Genomic DNA, 27,663 nt, shown 5'->3' with positions numbered 1-27,663 from the left:
CTGCTCCGGCTATGCAGGGAGGCCAGAGCCCAGGGCATGGAGCCCAGCAGGGCCAGATTTCCCTTGGCTGGGCTGACTAACAATAGGAGCCGCTTGGCTGGGGAGGGAGGAGACAGGCCGGGGCTAGCGGTCTCATGTGGCTGCTGCCCAATCCAGAGAGGGACAGGGCCACCTTCTGAAGGGTGCAAATCCCGGGGACAGGGGAATTCGCCAGGCCCCGGCCCCATGAAATTCCCTGGGGCTTCAGGGCTTCCCCCCCTTACAGCTCATCCCATGGACAAGAAAGAATCTCAGTCCCGACACCTGAGCTCCCAACTATCCCACCCTGGGCTCTGCACACACACACCAGCTTTGCTGCTGCCCCTCGATCCCAACCCAGAGCCTCCACTGTCCCAGCCCTTGGCTCTGTCCCCCAGCTCTGCAGGTGCCCCTCGATCCTGACTAGTGTTCCCTGTAAGCTGGGCGCTTGAGCAGCCGCTCAGGAGAGATTCCAGTGCTGCCCAGCCGATTAGCAGAGCGCCCAAGCTAGGTTCTGTGTTTCTACTGGTGGTGCACACTCGTGCATGCCTTGGTGCACATAAACATTTATTCCACACGTGGATGGAAACAATTAGAGGGAACACTGATCCCAACCCACACCCCCTGCTGTCCCAGCCCTGGGCTCCCCCTCTGTCAGCTCTGCCAGTGGTCCTCAGTCCCGACCCACAGACCCCACTGTCCCAGCCCTTGGCTCTGTCTCTGCCTCTGTCAGTGCCCTTAATCCCAACCTGCAGCCCCAGCCCTGCCCTCTAGCCCTGCCAGTGCCCCTCAATCCCGACCCACAGTCCTTGCCAGCCCAACCCTGCCCTTCAGCCCTGCTGGTGCCCCTCAATCCGAACTCGCAGGCCCTGCTATCCCAGCTCAGAGCTCCCCCTCTTCCAGCTCTACCAGTGCCCCTCAATCCCAATCCCAGCCCTGGGCTCCCCCACACCCAGCTCTGCTGATGCCCATCAGTTCTGTTTTACAAGAGCCTGCCTAAGGGGAGGAGCTGTGAGCCAGGACAGGTAACCCCCCTCCCGCTGGCCCCTCCTCCCACGCCGAGGTAGGTTCGCCCTTTACCTGTCTGGTCAAATTCAATGGGGGTGCAGCTGGTGTTGCCCCGGTGCCAGGGGCAGTAGTAGACGGCCCCGCCCTGCGTGACGTTGGGCTGGCTCGTGTTGGCCTTGGGAGCGCCGACCAGGATGCTGATACTGCTGCGAAAGGGAGGAGGAAAGGGCTGTGAGTAGATGGCACCTGGCCCCTCAGCTGGGCTGGGACCCTCTTCCGCGCCCACCCCAGGGTCCCTGCCCAGCTCCCAGGCTCGATGCAGACAGCCCACGAGCCACTGCTCCAGAGCCTGCTGTGCCCCTGCATGGCTGATGCCAGGGTCTGCTGGAGCTGTCGCGGAGCCCTGGTTCTTGGGGGCCAGTGTAGTCCCAGTCTGAGACCCCCTGCCCCATGTACCCTCCTGTGTGCCTCCAGCAGTCACTGCAGGAATTAGCATAACCCACCCCCAGCTGGGAGCACTGGTGCTGGGTTTGCCCCATCTCTCCCCGGGATCCCCAAGGGCTGGGCCTGCCTCCCTGGGCACTGGCTGCAGATTCATTGCAGGGTCCATGTGCCAGCCGCCAGGCTTGCTCCTTCCCCGGGACACCGCTCCTAGCCCCAAGCCCCCTCCCAGGGATTCCCCTGGCGAAACAGCTCCAGGGGAGCCCCTCAGCGCCGCCACGGCAGCAGCTTCCCAGCCACTGCGGGGGACCCGGAGCTGCAGCAACCAATCAGGGCTGGGGGAGCTGGTCTTCCCACACTTTGCTCATTAAGGAAGAGCCAGCAGGAGGGAGGGAGGGAGCCCCCAGGTCCCAGCAGGCCCTGGCTGCCTGTTTGCCATGAGGCCAGGAGGGGATGGGGCCAGAGAGCAAGACCAGAGCTGTATAAAAAGGGACTTGCCCTTACGGGAGGGAGGGAATTGTTGGGGGGGGGGGGGGGAGTGACACATCGACAGGAGCCCAGACTCCTGCTCTGAACCAGGGCTGAACGCCTGCACTGGCCAGGCAGCTGGACGGGGAGGGAGGGAGGGAAACTCTTGACAGGAGAGGCAGGGATTTCTCATGCTTGGCCTCTCCTTAAAGGGGGGGGGGGATCTACAGCACAGCGCCACTCGCCACTGCGTTGGGCCTGCTGTTCCCTGCAGCACCGTGCCCCTGGTCGCTGTGCTGGGCCAGCCCCCTACTCAGCCCCACAGCCTGCTCCCCACAGCACCTCCCAGTGCCACAGTGAGGCCTCAAACCCACTCCTCATGCCCCCCCCCCCGCCACCTGCTCCTTTCCCCAAGCTTCATTCCCCTCTGCACTCCCCCTTCCACGGGTCTCCCTGCGCTCAGCTGCACAGTCTCCAGCTGAGCCTTGTCAGCACCTGGCACAGGGGGCCCTTGTTGTGGGCAGCCAGGTGTGCTCAGAGCAGCTGCGTGGCTGCGACTCACCCACCCGAGCCCAGCCAGGCCCGGACAGAGGTGAACCCTACCCCCGCCCACAGGCGCCTTGGAGGGAGAGATACGGGCCGCTGGTGCTGGCTCACCCAGAGCTGGCCCCAACCGCCAGCCTCCGTTGGGACAGCAACTGGCTGCTGGTCTCCACCACTTGGCCCCTGGGCTGCCGCTGGGACCAAGGCGCTGGAATCCCTGCCTGGAAACCCCAAAGGAGCCAGGTTCCCTGGATGTGCAGCCTGAGGCCCCTCCATTCAATGGGAGACCCTCAGCTCCCGGGGCAGCTGCCATTCCTGACTCCTAGGCAAGGTTCCCTCTAAGCTACGCAGTAGTATGGCCCCGTAGCTGCTTAATGAGCCCTGCCCAGGGGCTCCGGGCTGCGTGCATGGAGCAGTCTCTCCCAGCCCATCGCTCAGCGGGGAGCTACTGCTGTCGAGGCACGTCTATACTAGAAATAACTCCTGAAATAACAAAATTGAAATAGCCTGTCCCCACGACAGGGGAGCCTCAAAATTACTCTGAGGAGGGCTCCGTTATTGTGGACGTGCTACCTCGACTTAGAGCCCCAGGAAGCACTGGGGAGTCATCACTTCAAATAGCTCGGGGGAGTAGTCATTTTGAAATAGCAGCAGCACAGCATCCACACGAACGCTATTTTGAAATTAGCGTTATTCCCCGAGGAAAGCAGGAGTTCAGATTTTGAAATCAGCAGCCCGTTATTCCAAAATAACGGGCTCTGCTTGTTTTGTCGAAATAAGGGGGGCTATTTTGAAATGACTCCTTAGTGTAGACCAGGGGTAGCTGAGGGAGAAGTGTCCCTCCCCCAGCCAGGAGCTCCACGTGTGGCAGCCCTGAGCCCTTGGGTGGGGCTCATTAAGCAGCTGTAGGGCTGTGTTGCTGTGTAGATTAGAGGGAATCTTGCTCCTAGGGACTGTCCCAGAACTTTCGCACTTCACCCCACATCGGCTGTGTCTACACTGGGCCACTTACTCGGAATAACTTGCCAGCTGTCTACACTGGCCGCTTGCTTTTCCGGAAAAGCAATGATGATCTACTGTAAAATTGTCAGTGTTTTTCCGGAAAAACTATGCTGCTCCCGTTTGGGCAAAAGTCCTTTTCTGGAAAAACTGTTCCGGAAAAGGGCCAGTGTAGACAGCACAGTAGTTTTTTCCGCAAAAAAGCCCCGATTGCGAAAATGACGATCGGGGCTTTTTTCCGGAAAAGCGCGTCTACATTGGCCACGGACGCTTTTCCGGAAAAAGTGCTTTTCCGGAAAAGCATCCTGCCAATGTAGATGCGCTTTTTCCGGAAATACTTATAACGGAAAACTGTTCCGTTTTAAGCATTTCCGGAAAAGGGTGCCAGTGTAGACGTAGCCATAAGGATTGGGTACCTCCAGCTCTGGGGGTTGGTCTTAGCACTGGTGCCACATGCTTAGCTTCCCCTCAAACACACTCAACATGCTCCCAAGTGCCTGCAGACATGGGGAGCAGTCTGACTCCGCTCTCCATGGCTCGACCCTTTGCAGCGGGTGGCCCGAGAGGGCTGGAGACCAGCATCCTCCCCGGGTTATCCTCCCCGCCCCCCATCCCCTGAGTCAGAGGTGCCAGCTCAGCCCCACCCAGCACAGAGCAGAGTCAGCCCGTGATACACCACCCCACAAAGTAGCACCCTGACCCCCATATGCCCTATGTGAGATGATTCTGATGCGTCTGGTACAAGGGCTGCCTTTTTGGGAGGTATCACTGAGGGTATGTCTACACTACCCCGCTAGTTCGAACTAGTGGGGTAATGTATGCATACCGAACTTGCTAATGAAGCCCGGGATTTGAATTTCCCGGGCTTCATTAGCATAAAGCCGGCGCCGCCATTTTTAAAAGCCGGCTAGTGCGAACCCCGTGCCGCACGGCTACACGCGGCACAGGCTAGATAGTTCGAACTACGTAGTTATTCCGAACTATCTGTACGCCTCATGGAACGAGGTGTACAGATAGATCGGAATGGCTACGTAGTTCGAACTATCTAGTCCGTGCCGCGTGTAGCCGCGCGGCACGGGGTTTGCACTAGCCGGCTTTTAAAAATGGCGGAGCCGGCTTTATGCTAATGAAGCCCGGGAAATTCAAATCCCGGGCTTCATTAGCAAGTTCGGTATGCATACATTACCCCGCTAGTTCGAACTAGTGGGGTAGTGTAGACATACCCTGAAAGAGTCTTGATCCATCGAACATGAATATCCCACAGAGCTGCATGCGCTAGCAAAGTACAGGAAGTTACAAAGTTTTTACATGTGTGTTAGTGAAATACATGGGGAGGTTGGGAACGCCACGGCCAGCCTGTCAGGGGCAGCAAAGGGGCACTTAGTGAGGCAGATTTACATCAGCAACAGCTGGACACGTGTCCATGCCCCCAAGAGGGGAAGCCATTCTCCCAATGGGCAGCACAAACTCCTCAGAGAGGCACAGGCGTAGGAAAGGCGACCTAACCCCCAAGTCACAGCAAGAATCTTCCTAGCAGCTGTGGGAAATTTTCCCAGACAACAGCATCACCACATGGCCTCTCCTCCCCCTGCCCAACACCTGGAACAGCAGCCAGAAGACAAAGACTGAACTGGGGTGACTGAATGAGAATCCAGCCTGTGTCCTGCGAACTGTGAGCAGCTGTAACACGTGTACGGGTGAGAGACTGATTCAAACCCTGCTTAGTCTCTTAAAAGTTAGAATTTCAACTGTGCGCCAACTTTAATTTCTTAGGTATCCAGCTATGATCCCGCCGCCTGCTACTTCATCACTGAAAATCTGTCTCTGTGGTTAACAAATCGGGTTTATATTTTACTGAAAACAGTGCGGTTCTGATAGCAGTGCTGGGTGAATCTCAGCCCAGCTTAAAGCTCCAGATACATTCAATGAGATGCTTTAAAGTGCTGTACAGTCACAGAACTAGCTTTGGAACGATTTCAGAGCACTCCTGAAACATGGAGGGCGACGTGCAGAAATCTGCAGAGGGCTGCTGGTCTGAGGAATGGGGAAGAGGTGAGCGGGGTGGGAGCCGGCAGGGAAATGGGCGAGGGGGAAAGGTGGTGAAAGCTTTGAAGAAGCGCTTGACGCTGTGGCTCAGGCGCGTTGCATCTGCAAAGATGCTGTGAAGCAGGGTCTGTGGGACAAAAATGTGAACCCCCTGGCTGAGATTGTGTCTCTAGCTGACGCCCTTGAGTGGACCCAGGCATCTACTGACACTAAACCACAGAAAGAGGAGTTCAAATTAGGGATGTAATGGTGTAGTCGATTAACCGATACGCAAAGACATCGGTTAATGCTTTAGACTACACACATTCTGTCCTCCCCTCTCCTTTTTTTTAGCAGGCTGGCCAGCAGCCCAGCTCAGTCCTCAGTCCAGGGACCTACTCCCACTGCGGCTCTGCATTTAAAGTGTATTAGGAGCCGGGCAGGCAGCCCGGCTCAGTTTTGGCTTGCGCCGGGTCTCGGAGCTCAAATTCCCCCTTAGACAGGGGCTGTTGCTACCCCGCGCTGCTGCCTCTTTATCAGAGGCAACAACACAGGGCGACAGGCAGCCGGCCCTCAAGGGGAGCAGCTTTTTTAATTGGCTACCCTTGCAGACGAGCTCCCTCCTGGCAACCTGCGCTGCTGCCTCTGATCTAGAGGCAGCAGCACGGAGCAGCAGGGGTCTCCTCGGGAGAGGGGCCAGAGCGCACTAGCTGCCGGCCCCGCCCCCAGGGACTATAGAATAGTTGACTAACCGATAAGAATTCATGAGGTTACTCGACTGTTCAGTTACCCGATATTTAACATCCCTCGTTCAAATATGGAGGGAAGCAGGGTTCCTGTTTTACCCCTGGGAAAAGAGGGTGGCTGCGAGGCTGGGCACACACCTCCCCAAACTCAGGTCTCTGTTCCCCATCCCAAGCCTCCTGTAAAAGCAGAAGAGTCCACAGGTGCTGTCACTACAACGCCCTGATCACCCAGGGAACAAAAGCCCTGTGCTGGGAGGAGGTTGACACCAAATAGCCCATATTCTTGCTGCTGCCCTCAGCACAGAGCCCTCAGGCGCCGGACCCCTCTCGGTTTTGTGGGCTTGGACTCTGCAGAACCAGCGTGCAGCCCAGTAGAACTGTCGGAGCGAATGGCAGGACTGCTCACGGCAGGAAGATGCCAGTGCCAAGGCTGCCAGGGTTAAGCAGAATGTAATTCAAGAAGGTGCCATGTGGCCAGGACAAAGGCAGAGCTTTGATGCACAGGAAGTGTCAGGATCCGTGTGCCTTTGGCCCAAATGCCCATCAGAATGGATGGGCCAGAAAGGGAGTTAAAGGTGGGAGGGGTGGGTGATACCCCCACCCCTCCAACATGCTTATGGGGAACGGTTTTTCCATCTAGAGTAGGTTGCAGGGTGATTCTGACAGGACCCCGGGGAAAGGACAAAGTCCCCAGAACTGCTGAAGGAAAAGGAGAAAGTGTCTTTGATTCCTCCACAGCAGAGGGAAGCCACGTGCTTGCAAGTGTGGGGGGGAGAAGGGGGTGCCCCCCTGCACCGGAACTGAAGGCAGCACCTCCTCAGGAAGGGGAAGAGTAGCCCCTGCCACTGAGAAAACTGCCCAGGGTATTAGCTGCTTTGCAGATGGGCAAGAATAGATCCCACCCTAGAGAACACAGAGAGCTGTGTCCTAGCGGGGGACCCAGAAAAGGAAAGTGGGAAAGAAAAGCGCGAGTATAGGAATGTTTCCTCACTGGGGAGAGGATGCCCAGGACAGAGCAGCTGGTTCAGCATTTGTGCACCCAGACATGTAGCCTGTAACGCAGGTTCAGAGAGGGGACTGTGTATCTGGCCTTAGGAAAGGGAGCCCTCACCCAGCCAACTTCTCCAGGGCGCTAGAGTAGCCCAGTCTTCCAAGACCCTGGTTCTGACATGCACGTGTGAAGTGGTTCTGACCCGTGTGTGTGAAGTGGTTCAGATGTGTGTGGGTAAAGTCACTTTTTCTCTGTTAAGATGCGGCTTCTGTGCCTGGAACAGCCAAGAAGTGGAGTCCAGGAAGTTCGGTCTGTGAGCAAACAAAGGACCCAGCTGGCAGATGGGAGCTGGTTTTCCACGTGGCTGATAAGTAGGGATGTGAATGGCTAACTGGTTAACCAGGAAGCATCACCCCTACAGGGTGAAACTTACCAGTTACGGTTAACTGGTGGGAACTGGAGCAGCCTCCGCCCACAGAAGAGGCGGGGGGGAGGAGAGGGGTGCTCCAGACCTGCGAGTCCACCATGGGCAGGTGGCACTCCAGCCCACCCAGAGCAGCCCCTGTTTGCAGTGGTGGCATGCCTCGACCGGGACAGTACAGCTCTCTCTACCGGGAGGACACAAGAAGCAGCTGAGGGAGAGCCTGCTAGGGTGCATCTAACCAATGAGCAACCACTCTTAACCCAGAAAGCTCAACCTCCTAGGAAAAGGGGCAGGGAAGGGCCAGTACTGGACACAGGGAAAGCCTCAGAGGGGCAATGGATTTTTCCTTATGTACAGTCCAGGAGTTGGGGGGGAAAAGTCCACAGAGGGCCAGGAGTCCCCTGACATCTTCACCTCCCCGGAGCCTGCACTCCCAGATACCCCAAGATCATTGGCGTAAGAACCCGTAGGGACAGGAACACTGCAGGGAAAGAAAAAAAAACCCATAACGGATACATGCTACGGTTCCGGAAGGAGCTGAAAGACACAATGGGTATTGTACAATCCCAGCCAGTCTAAACAGAGGACGTGGTATGACACAGACACTTGTAAACACCCAGCTGTGTTTGGCTGTGCACACAAATATCTTTGGTGCTACTGTTAAACTTGGTGTTAAAAATCTGTTGCTTGTGCTAAACCTGATGGTCAAAATTGGTAGGGATGTCAAACCCTCGAAAGAACTCATCCGGTGTTAAGAGGCCATATGACAATGCTGCTTCTCTGCTAATGCCTGTAAGCAGGCTTGAAACTTTTCACAGCAAAGAAACCATAATAAACCTGGCTCGCTTCTGGAAGGGGAAACTGAGGTATAAGCCCAGATGCCCAAGTTCTAGAAAAAATTAATATCTACACTGAGCTCACAGAGCCTGGAGCAGTGGAAGGCTTAACCATGCAGCAAAGCTACAAAGAAACAGCCCAGAGAAAACACACTTGCTAACTTTTGAGCTCGCTAGACAGCTCCACAGAGTTCAAAGGCCCACTGCACTTTGCAAGACCACATGAAGGTAACACAGCGGGGTTTAGCAACCCTGGGGAGTTATACTGTCAAAATCTACAGGGGCCCTTGAGCCCACTGCCTCTGCATTAGTCAGTAATACTCCTGGGCTGTGTCTACAATGGCACCCTTTTCCGGAAAGGGATGCTAATGAGACCAGTCGGAATTGCAAATTCCCTGGGGATTTAAATTTTCTCCGCGGCATTTGCATGAACATGGCTGCCGCTTTTTTCTGGCTCGGGGCTTTGCCGGAGAAAAGCGCCAGTCTAGACAGGGATCTTGCGGAAAATAAACCCTTTTCCGGAAGATCCCTTATTCCTACTTAAAATCAGGAATAACGGATCTTGCGGAAAAGGGTTTATTTTCCACAAGATCCCTGTCTAGACTGGCGCTCTTCTCCGGCAAAGCCCCAAGCAGGAAAAAAGCGGCAGCCATGTTCATGCAAATGCCGCGGGGAAAATTTAAATCCCCAGGGAATTTGCAATTCCGACTGGTCTCATTAGCATCCCTTTTCCGGAAAAGGGTGCCAATGTAGACACAGCCCTGCAGTAAGCTGAGGAAGGAGCATGATACAGCACACCTCAAAGGAGCGCCCTGACCCTGTCACATTAATTTGGCTTATTGCATTTTAATGTGAGCAGGCAGATCACTGTTGTACCCACCATTGCGTGTCGGCCCCAAAACCTGTGCAAAGTGGGCCAAGTGAGGTGCCTATAAAAGCTCATTTTATGCTGATTCTGTCTGTGCTACCCACATACTTGTATGATTTCTATATGGAAAGTTGTATTTTAAATGTTCTCTGTCTGAGAGACAGCAATAGGCACTGTGAGGAATGGTCATTCGGGGTACGTCTACACAGCAAGCCATTATTCCAGAACAACAAAGAGCGTGTCTACACAGCAAACTGTTATTCCAGAATACTGTGGAGCTGGAGGACTTCTTACTCCGAATCCTGTAACCCTCATTTTACGAGGCATAAGGGAAGTCGAAGGAAGAACATTCTTCCTTTGACTTCCTGCTGTGTCATCAGCGCCAAAAGCAGAGTTAAGCTATTTCAACTTCAGCTACGCAACTGAATTGCTGAAATTGCACAGCTTAATTCAACTTTTGCCCTCTGTGAACAACTATGCTGAGTAGCGATGCTACATGGACAATGGCTCTTACGGGTTGCCAAGTGACATCTGTGGAGCACACAATGGTCCCTTGCCTAAGAAGGACACACCTGGATACTCTTTGTCTAGGGCAGTGTTTCTCAACCAGTGGTATGAGTACCCTGAGGGGTACTTGAGAGAAGTCTTGGGGGGTACATCAACACAACTGAAATTAGGAGAAAACTGAATTTTTGTTTTAAGTTTGATGGCACTTTACTATTTTTGTACTTTTTACACCCAAAAATTTCATCGCCCGCCCGGCTACGATTTTTAAACAAATGTGTTGCAATGGCAGAAAAAAATTATGTGTCTGAAAATGATATATATATATCAATATTTTTTTTTAAGAGGTAATTTATTAAAAAAAGGTTGAGAAACACTGCTCTAGGGCTCAATGCCTAAAGGTTAGTTGAACATGTGATCAGCTCCATTTTGCGAGGTACCATCACTCGGGAGAACAATGGATTTCCTTCCCCATGGGCAAGATTATAAAAAGACCCTGGAGGTGCCTCCATCTTTGTCTTCACTCCTGTCCTCTGCTCCAGAAGCACCTGGGCTAAGGAGAGAGGACCTGGAAGGATTCGTGGACCCATCCTAGTACAGGATGTACTCCAGAGACTTATAAGCTGGCAGTTTGTTACATCTCTGCTAAGAGCCTGCATCAAGAACTCGGTGACTGATGTATAGAATCAAAGAATAATAGGACTGGAAGGGACCTCGAGAGGTCATCGAGTCCAGCCCCCCGCCCTCAAGGCAGGACCACACTCCGTCTACACCATCCCTGACAGATGTCTATCTAACCTGTTCTTAAATATCTCCAGAGAGGGAGATTCCATCACCTCCCTTGGCAATTTATTCCAATATTTGACCACCCTGACAGTTAGGAATTTTTTCCTAATGTCCAATCTAAACCTCCCCTGCTGCACTTTAAGCCCATTACTCCTTGTCCTGTCCTCAGAAACCAAGAGGAACAAATTTTCTCCTTCCTCCTTGTGACACCCTTTTAGATATTTGAAAACCGCTATCATGTCCCCCCTTCATCTTCTTTTTTTCAAACTAAACAAGCCCAGTTCATGAAGCCTGGCTTCATAGGTCATGTTTGTTATGTGCTTCCTTTAACAATCCTACTCTCAACCTTTTCTTTCTTTTTATTAATAAACCTTTAGATTTTAGATTCCAAAGGATTGGCCCAGCGTGCTCTTTTGGGTAAGATCTGAGATATACATTGACCTGGGACTGTGGCTGGCCCTTTGGGACCAGGAGAACCTGTTCAGAGTTGGTGAGATTGGTTTTCATAACTTCTCACCTGTGCAAGAAGTGGTGCTGGTTTTGGCATAGGTAGAGCTGGAGTGTCTAAGGGAATTTGCTTGTGCAGCTTCTTGCTGGCCAGACTGGCAGCTGGAGGGCTCGGTGTGACTGGTTTGGCGTCTTAAAGAGGACCCCAGTCTTGGGCTGTATGTAGCCCTGGTTCTAAGCAATTTGCCCCAATTCGACCCTCACAAAGGTGCCCCAGACAACCTGTTACATTACAGTGGTGTAGTCACACTTGGGTCCACAGAACCAGGTCAACTGAGCTTTGGATCAGGAGCCCATGCTGCTCTAAATTTGATTTTGGGATTGAGATTTTGGTTGGCTGCAATGAGTCAGCAACGATAAGAGGGTCTGTGCAAAAAAGCCCTGGAAAATCTCTGCTCTAAAAAAGGAATCACCTTTAGGAAGAAAGCTTCGAATCACGCACTGAGATTCCGGTCGTCACTCTGGACATCTGAATAAGTGGGCTGTAGACATGATACCATCTACATGTTTTGTCAGTCTCTAAAGTGCGACCAGACCATTTGTTGTTTTTTAAGTTTATCCTGTACAGACTAACTCGGCTACCCCCTCAAGCTACTGAGATCTTCGTTAGCGGCCAGAGATGCTGCAGAAGAAATGAGAGTGCAGAGTCCAAGGAGGAAAATGCAACTTAAATAGAAACAAGAAATGGAAGAGTTTTCTCTGCTAACCGAGCTGAGAATGGCTAAGGCACACACAGAAGCGGCAGAAAGGAGGGCTGAACTGGAGAGAGAAGCTGCTGAATTGGAAAGAAAAGCCAGGCAAACTGAGGCAAGAACTGCCAGACTTGAACTCCAGAGCAAAAAATGGGAAGACCAGCAGAGACTGTATCCTCTTGGGAGTTCGGTGTATAACTATGCTGGTACGTGGTTTGACTATGACATGGCAGATATGTTTAATCAGGCTAATGTCTGAACCCAGCCCCAAAGCATGTATGAATGTAACTCTTCCGTGTTATCAGTAACTAACGAGGAGATCTGTGAAGCGTGTGTGTGACTCGGGGCAGTTATCTGTGTGTAGCCAGTCCTACTGTGACCGAGGGGAGAGTTTCTCTAAAGGTTTGCCTGGGGAAGATCGCCATGTGTCTGTGCAGGAGAGCCGTGTGTCTGTGACTGAAGTTTCCGAATGTCTAATATCTCAGATGTGAGGCTGGAATTAGATCCAGGACAAAGGGAATGCAAGGGTCAGGAAAATGTTTCTCTAAAGCAGATGGCAGTGGATGGCCAGGGTGAAGTCCCCAGTGAGAAAAAAAAATAAAAGTTCTTGCAGGTGATGGATTGTTGGCCAGTGAAGCTTGTGAAACTGAAAATGATTTGGTTGAGGAAGTTCAGTGGGCTCAGTCACAGTGTGTGGGGGCTGGTAGTTTACCTGTGTCTGTGAAAGAAGCAATTGCGAGGTGTGTGTGTGAATTGCCAGGACTGTCTGTCTCTGTGTGTGTGTGTTTGTGTGTCTGTCTGTCTGTCTTCTGAGGATGGCGCAGTTGTCCCAGAGTTGGCTCTGGATAAGGGAATGGTCCTGAGTTTGTTTCTGCTGGGGAGAATATAACTGGCTTAAATCCAGTTAGTGTCATGTCAGAACCCCAGAGATCAAACTATTCTGGGGGTGTGGGAGCCCTGTCTGACACAGACTCTCCACAGCCTTGGGCACCTCCTTGTGCCTCAGTTTCTCCCCCATGGGCTAGCCCCTGGAATGCCAAGCCCCAAGCCTGTCAGGGAGCAGAGGTGTGGAGGCAGCCAGGAGAGGCAGGCACCACTGCACACCTCCTCCCTCCTCTCCATAGCTGGGCACCCAGGGAAGCTCCCTGTCTTTGCCAGACAGTCCCCAGGAGCAGTCCCCCAAAACAGAGGGGACACTGAAGCGGATGGGCAGAGCTCTGGGGGCCATGGCACGGGGGCAGTGCTCCATTTACAACCACAGATACACAGCCTGGGCCCCCGTTCTCTGGAGCAGATGTAGCCGTGTAATTGTGTAAGTAATAAGTCAGTTACAATGAATGTAAAAGGTTATTGAGACTAGGATACTGAGTAAAGATGTTCAAAAGGAAAAATGTACAGGCAGAAAAGGAGGCTCCTCCTAAAGAGGAAAAATTGGAATTTGTAAAGGAAAGTATCCCTTTCAAACAAATCCTGCATAAATTTGGACACAATCATTGGACAGGTCAGGCTCTTGCTGACATCCATACCATTGCAGACTTCGAAGATAAATTGGCCAAATATTTCCTGGTGTATAAACCCTCCACGGCCAGTAAAAAAGAATCACCCGCCATTTGGCTATTGCAGAAGGCTTGTAATGAAATTTCTCGCCAGGAATTAGAAAAATGGAAGGCGCTTTGCAGTGATACACCAAGCCAATCAGAAATTTTAAGAAACGAATGTCAAAGATTAAAACAGATAAATGGAAATCTAAAAGAATTGGCTGAGTCAAGGGGGAAATATGGACTGTCATTTGTAAAGCAAAAGAAAGCTCTAAAGAAGAGGAATGAAAGTAAAAGAGCTAGAATTTTGCAACTAATATAATATGGCTTAAACAGCATTCCACTATACTAGCATCCCAAATAAATGGAAGAAAAAATAGAGAAAGAGGAAGTCTGTCGAGCTGTCGAGCACTGGAAAGCTGTTCTGCTGGCAGGGAAACAGGCTGTCCAGGCATATGATCTGCTTGAATAAGTAAATCAGGAAAATAAGAAATTGGAAAAAGTTGCTGAAAACCTGGAAAAGAATGAAGCACCATCCCCTGTTGTTAAACATCAGACTTTTTTGGGGCATAAGGATCTTGCGGGAAAAGGGTTTTTTGCACAAAAAGAAAACGTCCACACTGCTTGTTTTTGCGCAAAAACCTCTAGCGCAAAAACGGATCCGCAGAAAATATGCAAATGAGATTGCGACTCATGCAAATGAGTCCCTCTCATTAGCATATTTTAGCTGAGAAAACTCATAGTGTAGATGTAGCCCCACAGTGCCTGGAGTGGGAACAGAAACAGAAAAGGTGGGCCTGGTAAATGTAAAAGATGAGATGGGGTGCACTGCATTGCAACTACAATCATATGAGGGTCAAGTCCAAAAGAATGAAGATTAGTGTCTCCGTTCTTCCCTCGTATAGGGTCTTACGGGTACATGACAAATAAGACTAAAAATTGCGAGTAAAAACAAACAGGGCACAATGGTGCAAAGATTCAGAAAGAAACCCCTCACAAAGAGGAGAAGAGGTAAAGTATATCTTTGGAACAAATATTGCAAAAGCTTAGGCATAGCCCCAGGTCTGACAATGCCTTAGCTTATGTTTATACCATGCAGACCTTAAAAACAAATTGGCAAAACGTTTACTGGTTTACAAACTCTTAATCCCAATATCTCAAAAGAGATACTGCCACAGTCTGGCCACTAGGAAAAGCCTTTAATGAGAAGTTTAAAAAAAATTAGCTGAATGCAGAAATGAACATTTGGATTTACCCAAGAAAAGGAACCAGAAGGTGTGGGGGTTAGTTAAGGAGCCCACCCTTCTTGCTAAATTAGTAAGGGACAAAACCTGTGTCCATGGAAAGGGGCCATTAAGCAGAGAAAGCAGGATCAGGCCCAGACAGATAAGAAAGCAAACAAGCAAGTGTGGAGTGGGGAAGAGGTTTAGAGCCCTGAGGGTATAGTGGCAGGAATAAGAGAAAGCAGTAAGTACAGGCATTGGAGATTTAAATTTTTGGAATGGTGATATCTAAACTAATGAAGTTTTCATTTGAAGGACAAAGCAAGTGATTAAGGGAAAGAGAGTGAGAAGTTAACTCTGCGGAGTCTGGAAGGAACTGAGCAATTGTTGTAATATACTAAAAGGAAAAGTATTAAAAGAAATTTTATGCTAATGCTATTGTTTAGTCCTGGGATAAATTTAATATTTATAAAGTAACCCTGTAACAATGTATAATGCATATGATTTTGTTCTGGAAAAGGAAAACCCTTTAAGTATGATAAAGTGATAGTTAAAAACACATATTTTCTGCAGTATAATAAGGAAACTGAGGTATACCACCTTATTAATTTAATGATTAAACAGTGGGATAGTTCACTCTCAAACCATAAAGGGAAAAGTTATTAAAACTTGGTCTGCTTATAAAACAAAATTACATGGAAGTATTGGGGTAACTACAGGCAAGTAAAAACATCAGCAAGAATATCTGTAAAAGAAAGAAGTATGTTAAGACATAATGTGTAATCCCCACGGGGGTAGAAAAATGTTTTCTTTTGTCAGGTACCAGCTGAAGAGCAATCAAGGATAATATGAATTTATTGTTGCAACAAAAAAATTGTGTTTCATGTGTTGTGTCTCGTGTCGTGTTATATGCTTGTTTTGTGGTGTTTGTCTCAATGCTAGCATTATTATGTATTGTTTTAGGAAAAGAGGGGATACTGTAGTAAGCATAAAAAAATGAATGCCTCTCTAATCAGACCTCTTCCTTTCCTTATTCACCTCCCGCCAAATTGGTAATTAAATGCCCATCTCCATGGTGGTCCACCTAAAGAGCAAGGATCAGGTGGTGGCGTGGTTGTTTTGACAAACTTGCTAGGCTTGGCAAGCTGCAGAAGTTGATTCTCAAACTATGTAAATAAAGAAGAAGTTGGAGTGGGTAGGTACAAAAAGAAACTGTGTAGTAAGTAAAAAGGGTGTAGGCACAGCAAACTTAAATTCCTGTAAATGGTAACAACCTAGTATAGTATGGTAATGGTGTAAACTAGTAACACATTCTTTAAAATGTTACCCAAAGTGGTATGAAACATAAATAACAGATAAAACCACAGGTGGGGAGGTGTCCCTGTTCCTAAAGCACATGCAGGGGCAATAATGGGAAACAGCGCATGCCCTTTGTGCTGTAATCCCAGGATGGGCTGGTAACCAGGTTATGTACCTGAATCTTGAGGCTAATGCCTGGAGACAGGGGTCATCACTGCCACGGGTGCAGAGCACACCTATTGGATCTTAATCCTTTATAACAACTTACTTTTTGTGCCAGGGTATATTTAAAACTCTGAGAATAGTTTTGTATTTTCTCTGCAGATGCTGTTAATCCTATGCCCATGGATAGTGGAAGGCTGTGTCCACACTGGCAAGTTATTCTGGAAAATCAGCCACTTTTCTGGAAAAACTTGCCAGCTGTCTACACTGGCCGCTTGAATTTCCAGAAAAGCACTGACGATCTAATGTAAAATCATCAGTGCTTTTCCGGAAAAACTATGCTGCTCCCGTTCGGGCAAAAGTCTTTTTCCGGAAAACTGTTCCGGAAAAGGGCCAGTGTAGACAGCACAGTAGTGTTTTCCGCAAAAAAGCCCCGATTGTGAAAATGACAATCGGAGCTTTTTTGCGGAAAAGCGCGTCTAGATTGGCCACGGATGCTTTTCCGCAAAAAGTGCTTTTCCAGAAAAGCGTCCGTGCCAATCTAGACGCGCTTTTCCGAAAATGCTTTTAACGGAACACTTTGCCGTTAAAAGCATTTCCGGAAAATCATGCCAGTGTAGACGTAACCCAAGTGTTTGAAGGTCAACATAAGTAATAAGTCAGTTAGTTATAATGAATGTATGTTATAGCTATGCTGACCGTATGGTGCCAAAAATCCGGGACTGTCCCGAATTTTAACGTGCTGTCCCAGATGCCCCGTGTAGCTCTGATTTGTCCTGGAAAAAGTCCTGAGGCTCCTATCACAGCAGGAAGCGGCTGCACAGCTGATTCTCCTCCCCTCACTGGGGGAAAAGTCAGGGACGCTTCCCAGGGCTTCCCTGCGGCTGGGGATCCAGCCAATAGAAGAAGCAGGAGGCCTTGCCTGTAGGAGCACGGGGACGCAAGTAAGTGGTTGGGCTGGGGTGGACAAGGGGAAGGGGGGAGCGGTGCGGTGAAGAGCAGTACCCCCTGCTGCTCAGCTGGGCGGAGTGTGGGGGTGAAAAGCAGCCCCCTAGCAGCCTGGCTGGGTGGGGCTAAAGAGCAGCCCCAACACAGCCCAGCTGGGTGGAGGGGTGAAAAGTGGCCCCCCCATGACTTAGCTGGGTGGGGGTGGCCAGAGAGCAGTTCAGGCCAGGGAGCAGCCAGAGAGCAGCCCGGTGGCCGGAGAGTGGCCCGAGCACCTGGAGGGCGGCCGGAGGACAACCCTGGCAGGACAGGAGGGGCCAGAGAGTGGCTACCCCCCCAAGTCCACTCCTGCACCCTCCCTCTTGGCCAGACTCCCTACCCCCAGTCCACTCCTGCATCCACCATTCCTCCTTCACCCTCTCTTGCTCCCTTGCCCCTAGCTAGACACCCTACTCCCAGCCTGCTTCTGCACCCTACCTGCCACCCAGACCTCGCATCCTCTCTCTCTTCTGCCCCCCATCTCCTTCCCAGATTCTGCACCCCATCCCTACCCCATTCTCTGGCAACCCTGTCACAAATACTGAACCCCTCATTTTTGTGCCCACCCCAGAACCTAAGGCAAAATGCATAGACTTGAATGGAAGGAAAATCCTATAAAGGAGGGGGCGTGTCTTGTATGGTTCTTTGGGTTCTGTCCTGCTTAGGGTTGCCAGATAGCTTTAAAAAAAATACCGAACATGGCAGGAAAAAAATTGGTTGAGGAAAAAAGAAACAGCACAGGAACGAAGTTGTTGAGCAAAAAAAAAAACCAGGCGTCACTGCGCCTTTAAATCCCCACGCTTCCCCCCACCTTCACTAGAATAATGTCCCAAGCAGACTTCCGTCTGAGAAACCGTTTTTTGGTATTTTCTGGGCAGAAGCTGCAACTACCGGATTGTCCAGGCCAACGCCTGGCAACCCTAGTCCTGCTAAGACCATGGAGCATCAGTCCAGACTTATCTAGCCAATAAGTTGGGTCGAGTGTGTGTGTGACACTACACTGCATCTGCTACTTTGTTATATTATCAATAAATGGGGCGTGTTGCCTTATCCCCCTGAAAAAGGCCCCGTGTGCTTCTTTTAAGCACAACACAGAGGAGGCATCACCCTGGGTCCCCCCTCTAGCCCCACACCAGGCTCTCTCCGGAGCCAGCATGCAGGGAATGGCTGGGCTCCCTCCCAGCCAGCCAGCGAGGCTGAATGAGTTGGGGCTGGGAGTCCAGCCGCGGGGGGTGCTTGTTGGCATGGGCTGAGCCGGGAGTTCCTGGCTGGCAGGGAGCTGGGCCCTGGCTCCGCTCTGTTTGTCATGGACGGAGTTTAAGGCCGAGCCGCGTGCTAGCAGGAGGGAGGGAGGATGTCAGCTGGAGCCGGCCCAGGGCCCCGCTGCCGAGGATCCCAGTGGACGGTTCTTCCAGCTGGCCCTCCCAGGCCTCTGCTGGCCGCAGGGTCCGTGTATGGAGTGAGCCAGGCACCTATCTCCTGAATCTCTCCAAGCTGACTCCCTGAGCCTGGCCAGGCCCAGACCCAGGCCCTGTCTCTGCCCCACAGCAATGGCACCAAACCCCGCACTGGGCTCAGGGCATGCGGGGCCGAGCCGTGCTGCTGGCCTCTACAGACAGAGATCTTGGCCCATGTGCCCAATGACCGGACTAGCAGGCCCTTGAAGCCCCATTGCCCCTTCTCCTCAGGCTGGGGCAGATGCTGGGCAAAGGAACTGCTCTGAAGCAGCCAAAGGTTCCATCTCTGTGGGTGCGACCCCCCCCCCCCCAGCATACGGGACGAGCTGGAGGCATCAGGAGCCCCAGAGCTTGGCCTGTTCACGCCTGGTGTGTGCTCCGGTATCACCTTGGGCAGGCAGCACCCCCACGGCTCCCGCGACAGACTGAGCCTTCCTGGGCAGGCTGCGAGCAGAACCCCCGGCCCCTGGAGAACAGCTCCGTTCCCTGCGAGCCCCCACCTCAGCTGCTCTCCTCTGCATCCCTGCCACAGGCTCCCCCCAGCCAGCTCCCAGGAGGTGACCCTCGGCACACGTGCTACCTGGCTCTGCTCTCAGCCCTGGGGCTACGGGGCCAAGGGCCCCGGGCAGTAGCAGGGCCTGCGTGTCGGGGCTGCACAGACAGTCCCTGCCCCAGGACTCGCAATACCAGCAAGGGGCAGGATGAGTCAGGGAAGGGCACTAAAGGACCAGCCCTGCTCAGCTAGGGTCTAGTGCAGCCAAACCCATCTAGGATGCCCCCAGGCCAAGCCAGCATCACCCCACCCAGCTCTGCAGGTCCAGGGGGAGTCGGACCTGGACAGAGACCTGTCAACCTCTAAGTCAAACCCCTCACAGAGCAGCCGGGGGACTCCACGAGCCCCCGGGGCTCCCAGCAGTGGCTCTGGGGACGTTTGTGGTGGGAAACTGTAGGGCACGGGAATGCGAGGGGTCCCGGGTGTGCAGCCCCCCGGGGGTCTTGGCCCAGCTGTCCCAGGCTGGCTGCAGGCTGTGCGGTGGCCCTGGAATGGGTCTGGGACAGGCAGGACAGGCCTGCTCCCACCCCCCAGCCTGCCTGGATGAAGAGGGAGGGAGGGGCAGGCCCTGCAGGCCTGAGCAGGGCAGGGCAGAGGGGCACAGGGAGGGCGCTAGGCCATCAAAGGCTCTGGCTGAGCCCTCAGGGCATGTCTCCGAAGGGGGAGGGGACACCTGCTGTGTCTTTCCCAAGGCAGGGCTGGGAATGAGCCAGCCTGGAGAACAAAGGCGGCCAAGCTCTTGCTGCCCCCCTCCCCGGGTCTGGTGGGGGAGGGGCAGGCCAAGCAAGGTGGTGGGAATCTGCCCCAACAGCCTGGGAATGTGGGAAAGGGCGAGAGGCAGGATCCCTGGACTGGGGGCACAGGACAGCAGGCCCCAAGGGGCACCATGGGGGCGAGAGACAGAGCTGCCCCCCAGCACACACGGGGGGGGGGGGGGGGACCTCAGGCCCAGGTGGTGCAGCATCTTTGGGTTTGGGGAGCAGAGTTCCAGGGCCTGGACCCTAGAGCTGGCCCGGCCAAGGGGCACCAGGGGCTGGGCTCCTGTGCTGCAGCATTGTGGGGGGGGGACGTTACATCCCCCATCTGGACTCACACCCAGCCCCGCTTGTCTCTGCCTGCCAGCTCATGCCCCTCGCCATGGCGCTCTGCAGGGGCCCACCGCTGCCCCACAGCCCAAAGCAAAGCTCCGCATCCAGGCTTCAGCCGCCTAGAATGGGACCAACCAGGACCCAGCTCCAACCACACTGTCCCATGGGGGCTCCCCAGCCTCAGCAGCCTGGGCGTTTGGTTCGGCCTATCATGGAGATGGAAACCACAGCTTAAAGGCCCTTGGTGCAGAGGACAGGGAGGAAGTGAGGCCTATGGGTTAGTACAGGATGTGGAGGGTGGGTGTTGGGACTCTGGGATTCTGCTCCTGACTCACACTGAATCACTCACAGCATGGGCAAGTCCCTGAGACTCACCGCCTCAGTTTCCCCTCTGAAGCAGGGCTGATAACCCTCTCCCTTCCCGTCCAGGATAGAAGGGGGATTCATTAGAGCTGAAAGGCGCCAGACACCCTCAGAGCATCACAGCAACCGTGCATGCACCCTTCCTGCCAGGCGGCTGCCAGGGGGTTGGGGCAGGGCAGCTGGAGAGCTCCCCGAGGCCTAACTCTCTCCATGGGCCAGATAGCCCCCAAAGCCACTGCTGGCCTTGCTGCTCCCCCAGATGGTGCCCAGCTGATGGCAGGCTACTCCTCCCCAGCACAGTGTGCTGGCACTGAGCAGGTTTACCTACTGGCCCTTGGAGACAGGGCGAGCAGGTCGGCTGCCAGCCCCCTGGAAGCAGGGAGGGGAGTTACACTCAGCTGCTCACCCACAAGGTCCCGGCTGGGGCCTGGGATCAGCTGATTGAGGGCAGAGGCAGCAGCCAGGCTGGGATTCTCCTGGGAAAGCGGCATTCGCTCCCACATTACTCCTGCGCCGTGGTTTGGGCCGGCGGGGAGCCAGGGCTACGGGAACAGCCTGACTCACTGCGCGGCTCCTGCTGCCAGCCAGAGCGTGCAGACGGGAAAAGGGAGAGACAGACAGGAAAGGCATCGCATGGGGAGCTGCGCCACAGGCGGTGTGGGCTTCCCGGCCGCTCGGCGCTTCCTGTGGGGAGCAGGGACAGAACCGGGATCCCCCTGCTAAGAGCAGGGCTAAGGGAGACCCCACCCGAGGATTCGGGGGCGCGGTGCCCCGCCAGCAAGGAGAGGCGGGAGCACAAGCCAAACTTTCCCCAACTCATGGCTGCATCCTGGTCAGCCCTTGCCACCTCCATGTTGGGCTCCACAGGCCCAGCCCTAGACAACACAGCCCAGCGGCCAGCAGCTCAGAACCCCTCTCCTCCCCGACTGGCTCTGCAAGGGGCAGGGCCTGGCAGCCACAGGCAGGAGGCCAAAGGAGCCAACACCAGCTCCAGATGCTGCCCTCATCCCTGGGAAGCTCCGCGCCCTGGAAGGCCAAGGGTGGGGGTCAAACTGCTCAGGGGGGTCACACAGGATCTCTGGAGTCTCACCCCTCCCTGTGCCCCAGAAGGCGGGATGTGGAGGGTCTGCTCTGGGGCCAGGGTGGGCAAGGTCTCCCTGGGAAGCTCTGGGATCCCCACTGCCCAACATTCTCCTCCCACTGCCCAGCTGGCCTGAGCTGCCCCACATGGGATCCAGTCCCTTGCCCAGGCCTTGGCTGCTCATTTGCCCTCTGAGGGTCTCCAGTGTGAAGCATTCTCTGGCCCCTTTCTCCCAGCTTTGTGTAGCTCATCCCCCTCTGCCCCATGCTGCTGGTATCAGGGCCTTGGTGCGAATGGGTTAACAGGCCATTCACAGGTTCTGTGGGCTGCCTCTGAGGGGGTGCTTGGGTCACTCAGGAAGCTTCCCCTTATGGACACCAGAGCAGAGACTGCCGGAGGGCTGGGCTGGGCTGCTCCAGGTTGGAAGATCAGGGAGCCCCCACCAGAGTCCCCTGTAAGCTGCGCGCTTGGGTGGCCACTCAGGAGAGATTCAAATGCCACCCAACTGACTAGCAGAGCGCCCACAGCTGCCCAGAGCCGGCAGCATGTGTTTCTGCTGGTGGTGCACATACCTCGGTGCACATAGCAAAAAATTATTCCATGCATGGATGGAAAAAATGAGAGGGAATGTTGGCCCCCACCCCAGGGAGCAGGGACAAGGGCCCCTTTCAGGTGCGCCCCAGGGAGTTCAGCTTGGGTTTGGCAAAGAGAAGAGTCGGGGTCAGTCTCTACACACGCCTATGGGAATGGACTCTTCAGTCGAGCACAGCAGGGTCTGACACATGCCAGGCTGGCAGCTGAAGCCAGATCAGCTCAGCCTGGTCGTAAGGTGAGCGCGTGACAGTGAGGGGCCTGTGGTGGATTCTCCATCTCTGGCACTTTTCCATCGTCTGGACTAGCTCAAGCAGAAACAGGGTCCTGCAGCCTGCGCAGCGCTGTTCAGGCTGGATGATCACACGGCCCCTTCTGCCTTGGAATCCGTGGATTATTAAATGTGACTGGCACAGACTGGCCCATGGCCAGGCCGAGCTCTTGGGCAATAAACCAATGGCTCCAGTTGTGTATTTAACCCTTTGGTACCTCTTGCTGTAGCAGGGAGCTGTGGGCTCCTCCTCCCCCTCCTCCCCCAACCCTGGCATAACCAGCTGACATCCCCCATTCCAAAGAAGCAGGGTGCTTAGCTTGCTGTCACCATGCTGGGGAACACAGGAAGGACAGCAAGGCTGAGAGGCCACAAGACCATGGCACTGGGCTGACTCTCCGCCAGCACTGTGCACTCAAAGCTCTTTACAGAAAGGAAGAGGGGAGGTAATTCTGATATCCCCCTGAAATAGATGGGGAAACTGAGGCACGGGGATGTCACACAGGTCATTGGCAGAACAGTGCAAAGAACCTAGGAGTCCTGCCTTCCAGCTCCACACCTAGTCCAGCAGACCTCCCCGCTGAAATGTCTACTGCCGCCAAGGCTGACAAAACCTCTTCCTGATCTCTCCATGCAAAAGTTAGCAGCTCTTTTCCATAGTGAGCTGTACACATGAGTGCAGTGGGGGCTGGGAGTCAGGATTCCCAGTTCTGTCCCCAGCTCTGCTACTACCTTACTGTGTAACCTTGAATGAGCCACTTTCCCACTCTGTGACTCAGTTTCCTCTTCTATAAAGTGCAATAATCGCCCAGGGCTGTGAAGAAGAAATGCTACCAGAGACATCTCCCTCTCTGGAAACTCTAGACAGCATCCCAGTGCCAGTTGCTGCCTGCCCCATGCCCTCTCGCAGAGCCAGTGAACAGGAAGTGGGGAAAACAGCAAGCCAGGTGAAAAGTCCTTCCTCCCTGTCTCGGGCCCTGCTCCAATCAACCCCGCGTGAGAGGCTATGGACATCCAGGCCAGGCAAGAGAAGTGTTGAGCAAGGAAAGGAAATCAGGGACATTTGTGAGGTTTCATTACAGGATGCACTGAATCAGCTGCAAGGAGGTTGGGAAACCAGTGGCACCGCAGGCGAAGGGGGTGGGGAATTGGCGGCATGGGACAAGGGACCCGCCCAAGAAATCACAGAACCCTGGAATCCACAAACCAGACCTCAGTGTGAACACACTGTGCCACCCAAAGCGCGTCGCGCCGGAGGGGGAGCTGAGCCGCACAATCAGCCTCCCCTCCCATTTTGGTCAGTCCCAATAGCCCGGAGGAGGAAAACAGATGTCCAGGCGTATGGTCTGCAGTGAGTGAGGAGCTGAGCTGGGGACAGAACCAGGGCCTCCCAACCCCCCAGAACCCCTGCTCTAATCACCGAGACCCCACTCTCCCAGAAACAACCCAGGAGTCCTGACCCCCAGGCCCCCACTGCCCCAGAGCCAGAAACAGAACCCTGGCATCCAGACCCCCAGATCTCCTGCTCACATGCACTAGACCCCACTCCAAGTACCCCTGCTCTAACCTCTAGACCCCATTCCTCCAGAGCCAGAAACAAACTGGGAAGTCCTGGCTCTTAGCTACCAGACCACGTGCTGCTAGGGGGCCAAGCTCCCAGAGCTGGGTATGATCAGAGATGGCTGTGGTTTCAGCCCCTCCCCCCTTGGCTATTTCAAAGCTGGGATGCCAGGTTGGACCCCCCTATGACCCCTTGGGTAGACTGGGCAGCATTCTGCAGATTCAGGGCTCATTGGGGGTTGCTCTCCCAGCGCAGAGGGCTGGGATATGGCCCAGCCCATCTATAAACACTTCCCCCCCCCCAAAGGGACTCATTCTAATGCAGCCACCTCTGGGGCAAAGCCCAGCAGCCAGCACACCTGCCAGCCAAGGGACAGGGATCTCAGCTGAAGAATATCCGGGTGCCATCACCGGGGCTGCGCCTTGGGTCCCAATGTGCCCTGGCCCTGACATCACACTGGGGGTTCGATGCAGTTTCATGGCAGCTGAAAGGGTTACCCCCGGCAGAGGGGAAGTGGCTCTCACACCCCCAGCCCAAGCCACATGGCAGACCCTCAGGCCAATCAGTCCAGGGCTGGAGGCACTTCAATGGCCGGGGCTGGGGGGTGTTAGGCTAACAGGATCAAATGGCAACAGCTGCCTCTTCCAAGCCATGGGGCGGGGGCTTTATCAGCCCAGCTGCCCCTTCGCTCATCCATGTCAGGGCTGTAACAAGCTCAGCCTGACCGGCGGCTCTGGGTGCCGGGAACTCCTGGGGTCAGAGCGAGTAGGGACCCAGGGCACGCTCACGAGGGGCATCTCCAGGGGCCAGCTCATGGGCTGGCTGGCTGCCACAGGCCACGGGACACAGCTCTCCCCGACTCCACCCTCCCCCTGGATCAGAGCCACCAGGCCCCGGCCCATTCAGCACTGCCGCAGGGACAAGGGGGGGTTTGTAAGTGAGAGTCCCTGGAGCAGCACCTGGGAGATCTGTGCCCCTGGGGAACGGGGGGGGGGGTTCAGAGCCAGGACCCCCGGCTTCTATCCCCAGTCTGGGAGGAGACCAGGGTCCAGGGGTTAGTGCAGCAAAGAGGCAGGACTCCTGGGTTCTATTCTTGTCTCTGGAGGAGCCAGGTCCAGGGGGTGGGGCTGGGAGCCTGGACTCGGGGCCCCTAGTCAGAGCTGTCTGGTGTTGTGAGTAACCGGCTAATGGCCCTCGTCTGGGACGCCTGCTCTGGCTCACCCCATAGGCCAGTGTCACCCGCTTCCCCCACCCCAGGTCCCTGGTTAGGCAGCAGCGTGAAGCTGGAGCCGGGAGCTTTGGAGGGGTCCTGCCCTCCACCCTGCCACGTTCACGGCCCGAGGGCCCCGAGTCTTGCGGGCTTCCTCCGCATCCAACCCCGCGGGTCCTCGGGAGGAAGATTCGCCCCCAGCCTGACGGGTGGACCACGGGCCAGCTCGGGAAGGGGAAATGCAGGAGCAGCGCAGCCCTGGTGCACCCCCCCCCCCCCGACAAGGGCTGCCCAAGGAGGGACCGCCCCAGCCCAGCGGGGTCTCTCCCAGGGCGCCCCCACGCACCGGTCCCTGCGCCGCCAGCGCTGGAATCCGCCTGCTCCGAGTTACAAGGGAAGGAGCCGATCCCAGCTCCGATTACAGGAAACGCTCCGTTCCCAGCCTGTGCTGTGCGGGCCGGGAGGGGGTCCCACCGGAGCGCGGGGCTCCGGCTACAGCGCCGCCCCCGCCCCGGGTCCCCACGCGCGTCCCTCCTCCCCCGCGGGGCGGGTGGATCCGCCCCGGGCGCGCCAGGCGGGGACGGAACCCGGCAGAACCAGCGCGCCCCGGCTGGGCTCCAGGGAGCGAGCCAGGACCGGACCGGACGGGTCGGGCTGGGGGAGCGAGCGGCGGGTAACGGGCCGGGCGGAAAGAGCCGAGGCCCCGCCACGGGGACTGGGAGTAGAGCCCGGAAAGTCAGAGCTGGGGAGGAGCAGCCCCCCCAGCGGTAACAAGGGCCGTGAACCCCCCTCCCCCACCGGGGGCCATAAGCCCCCCCACCACAGGGGGTCGTGAGCCCCCTTCCCTGGCACTAAGTAGGAGTGGTGAACACCCCCCCCCCCCGGCACTAAGTAGGAGTGGTGAACACCCCCCCCCCGGCACTAAGTAGGAGTGGTGAACACCCCCCCCCCCCGGCACTAAGTAGGAGTGAACACCCCCCCCCCCGGCGCTAAGGGGGGCCGCGAACCCCCTCCCCGGCACTAAGTAGGAGTGGTGAACCCCCCCCCCCCGGCACTAAGTAGGAGTGGTGAACACCCCCCCCCCCCGGCACTAAGTAGAAGTGGTGAACACCCCCCCCCCCGGCGCTAAGGCCGCACTAAGTAGGAGTGGTGAACACCCCCCCCCCCCCCGGCGCTAAGGGGGGCCGCGAACCCCGCTCCCCGGCACTAAGTAGAAGTGGTGAACACCCCCCCCCCGGCACTAAGTGGAGGCCGCGAACCCCCCCTCTGCTCTCCGAGGTGCCCCGGGCCGCTCGCTCACCTCTGGGGCTCCGGGAGGTAGAAATCCACGGCGAAGCCGAAGAGGCTGCCCGCGGCCCCGCGGAACAGCGCCGGCTCGGCCACGTCCAGGTTAAAGGCGCCGGCGGGCGGCAGGGCGAGCAGCAGCAGCAGCAGGGTCCCGGGGGGCGGCATGGCGGAGCCCGGCGCTGGCGGCCCCGCTCCGACGCGCAGGCAGGACCTTGCGGGAGCCCGGCTCCGAGACCCCTCCTGGAAGCGCCCGCGGGGTGTTTCCACCCCACTCCCACCCCAAAGGGAGGAGTCACCAGCCGCGGCTGCGCCCACCCCCTGCCTGCGGGTGGATCTCGCCTGGCCCAGCGAACACGGGCGGGTTTGGAGAGCGGGACGGGCCGGGGGCGAGCCCGGGACCCCGGCGATGGGCCGGGAAGGATCAGAGGGGCGGGCGCAGCTTGGCGCTCTTGGGCCACAACAGGAAGCTTCTGTTCCGCTCACGCTTGTGGGGAACAGCTGCCCCCAAGTGAGCAAGGCCCTGATCCCCTCGCCCCAGATATGTTGGGGGGGGGTGGCTGCACCTGGCTGGGCCCCTCCCGCGGCAGCTCCTTGCAAAGGCAGAAGGGGGTTGGCAGAGAGAAGGAAAAGTGCTTTGATTCTATACCCTGGGGCCATGGGTCACATCCCATGCCACAGACAGGGAAACTGAGGCACTGAGATGGCCAGCAGCCGCTTGCATGTTGGACTGGCCACCTCCTTCTGGGCCTCAGTTCCCACGGCTGTAGCATGGGGCTAAGGATCCCCCCTAGCCGGGTTTGGGGCAGTGCCCAGAGACAGCAAGGAGGAGGGGCACATAAACACACACCACTGCATGTATCAGAGGCGGGGGTAGAGGCCAGGTCTTTTGGCTTTCAGCCCATGGCCTTGCCCCTTGCCAGCCCTCCTGGAGCGGCCACTGGGGGCACATCCCAGCGGCTCCCGCCCGGCTGAGCTCATGGAAAGAGGTGACCCTGCAATGTGCAAAACATTTGCTTAGGCAGAAGCCTTGGAAATCGCACACAATATCCCAGCACAGGAGGCCCGGGCGAGAAACGCCCTGAGGCCAGCACTTGCCAGGCCTCCACCACCCACCAGCTTTCCACTGACATTCCAGGCCA

The 27,663-nt window shown here is 55.3% G+C and overlaps 1 protein-coding gene across 2 annotated transcripts in view; it reads right to left on the bottom strand.

Annotated features, from left to right (window-relative positions):
- The window catches only part of ITGA5 (integrin subunit alpha 5), a 62,604-nt gene extending 35,739 nt beyond the window's left edge, over positions 1-26,865 (bottom strand). Inside the window, exons 1-2 of one of the 2 annotated variants that reach the window (XM_075902077.2) lie at positions 26,538-26,865; positions 1,099-1,229 (exon numbers count right to left, since the gene is read on the bottom strand). In XM_075902077.2, coding sequence (XP_075758192.2) covers positions 1,099-1,229; positions 26,538-26,689 — 283 coding nt within the window. In that variant the 5' untranslated portion in view covers positions 26,690-26,865. Of the gene's footprint in view, positions 1-1,098; positions 1,233-26,537 lie in introns of both variants that reach the window. The other variant, XM_075902076.2, reaches the window with a different exon arrangement.
- Positions 26,866-27,663: the final 798 nt, after the last annotated feature.

Source organism: Pelodiscus sinensis, chromosome 31 (genome assembly GCF_052426305.1).
Source record: "Pelodiscus sinensis isolate ZL-2025 chromosome 31, ASM5242630v1, whole genome shotgun sequence".
NCBI classification, from domain to species: domain Eukaryota; kingdom Metazoa; phylum Chordata; order Testudines; family Trionychidae; genus Pelodiscus; species Pelodiscus sinensis.
Note: the sequence above shows the minus strand (reverse complement) of the source record. Positions and strands in the feature narration are given on the sequence as shown.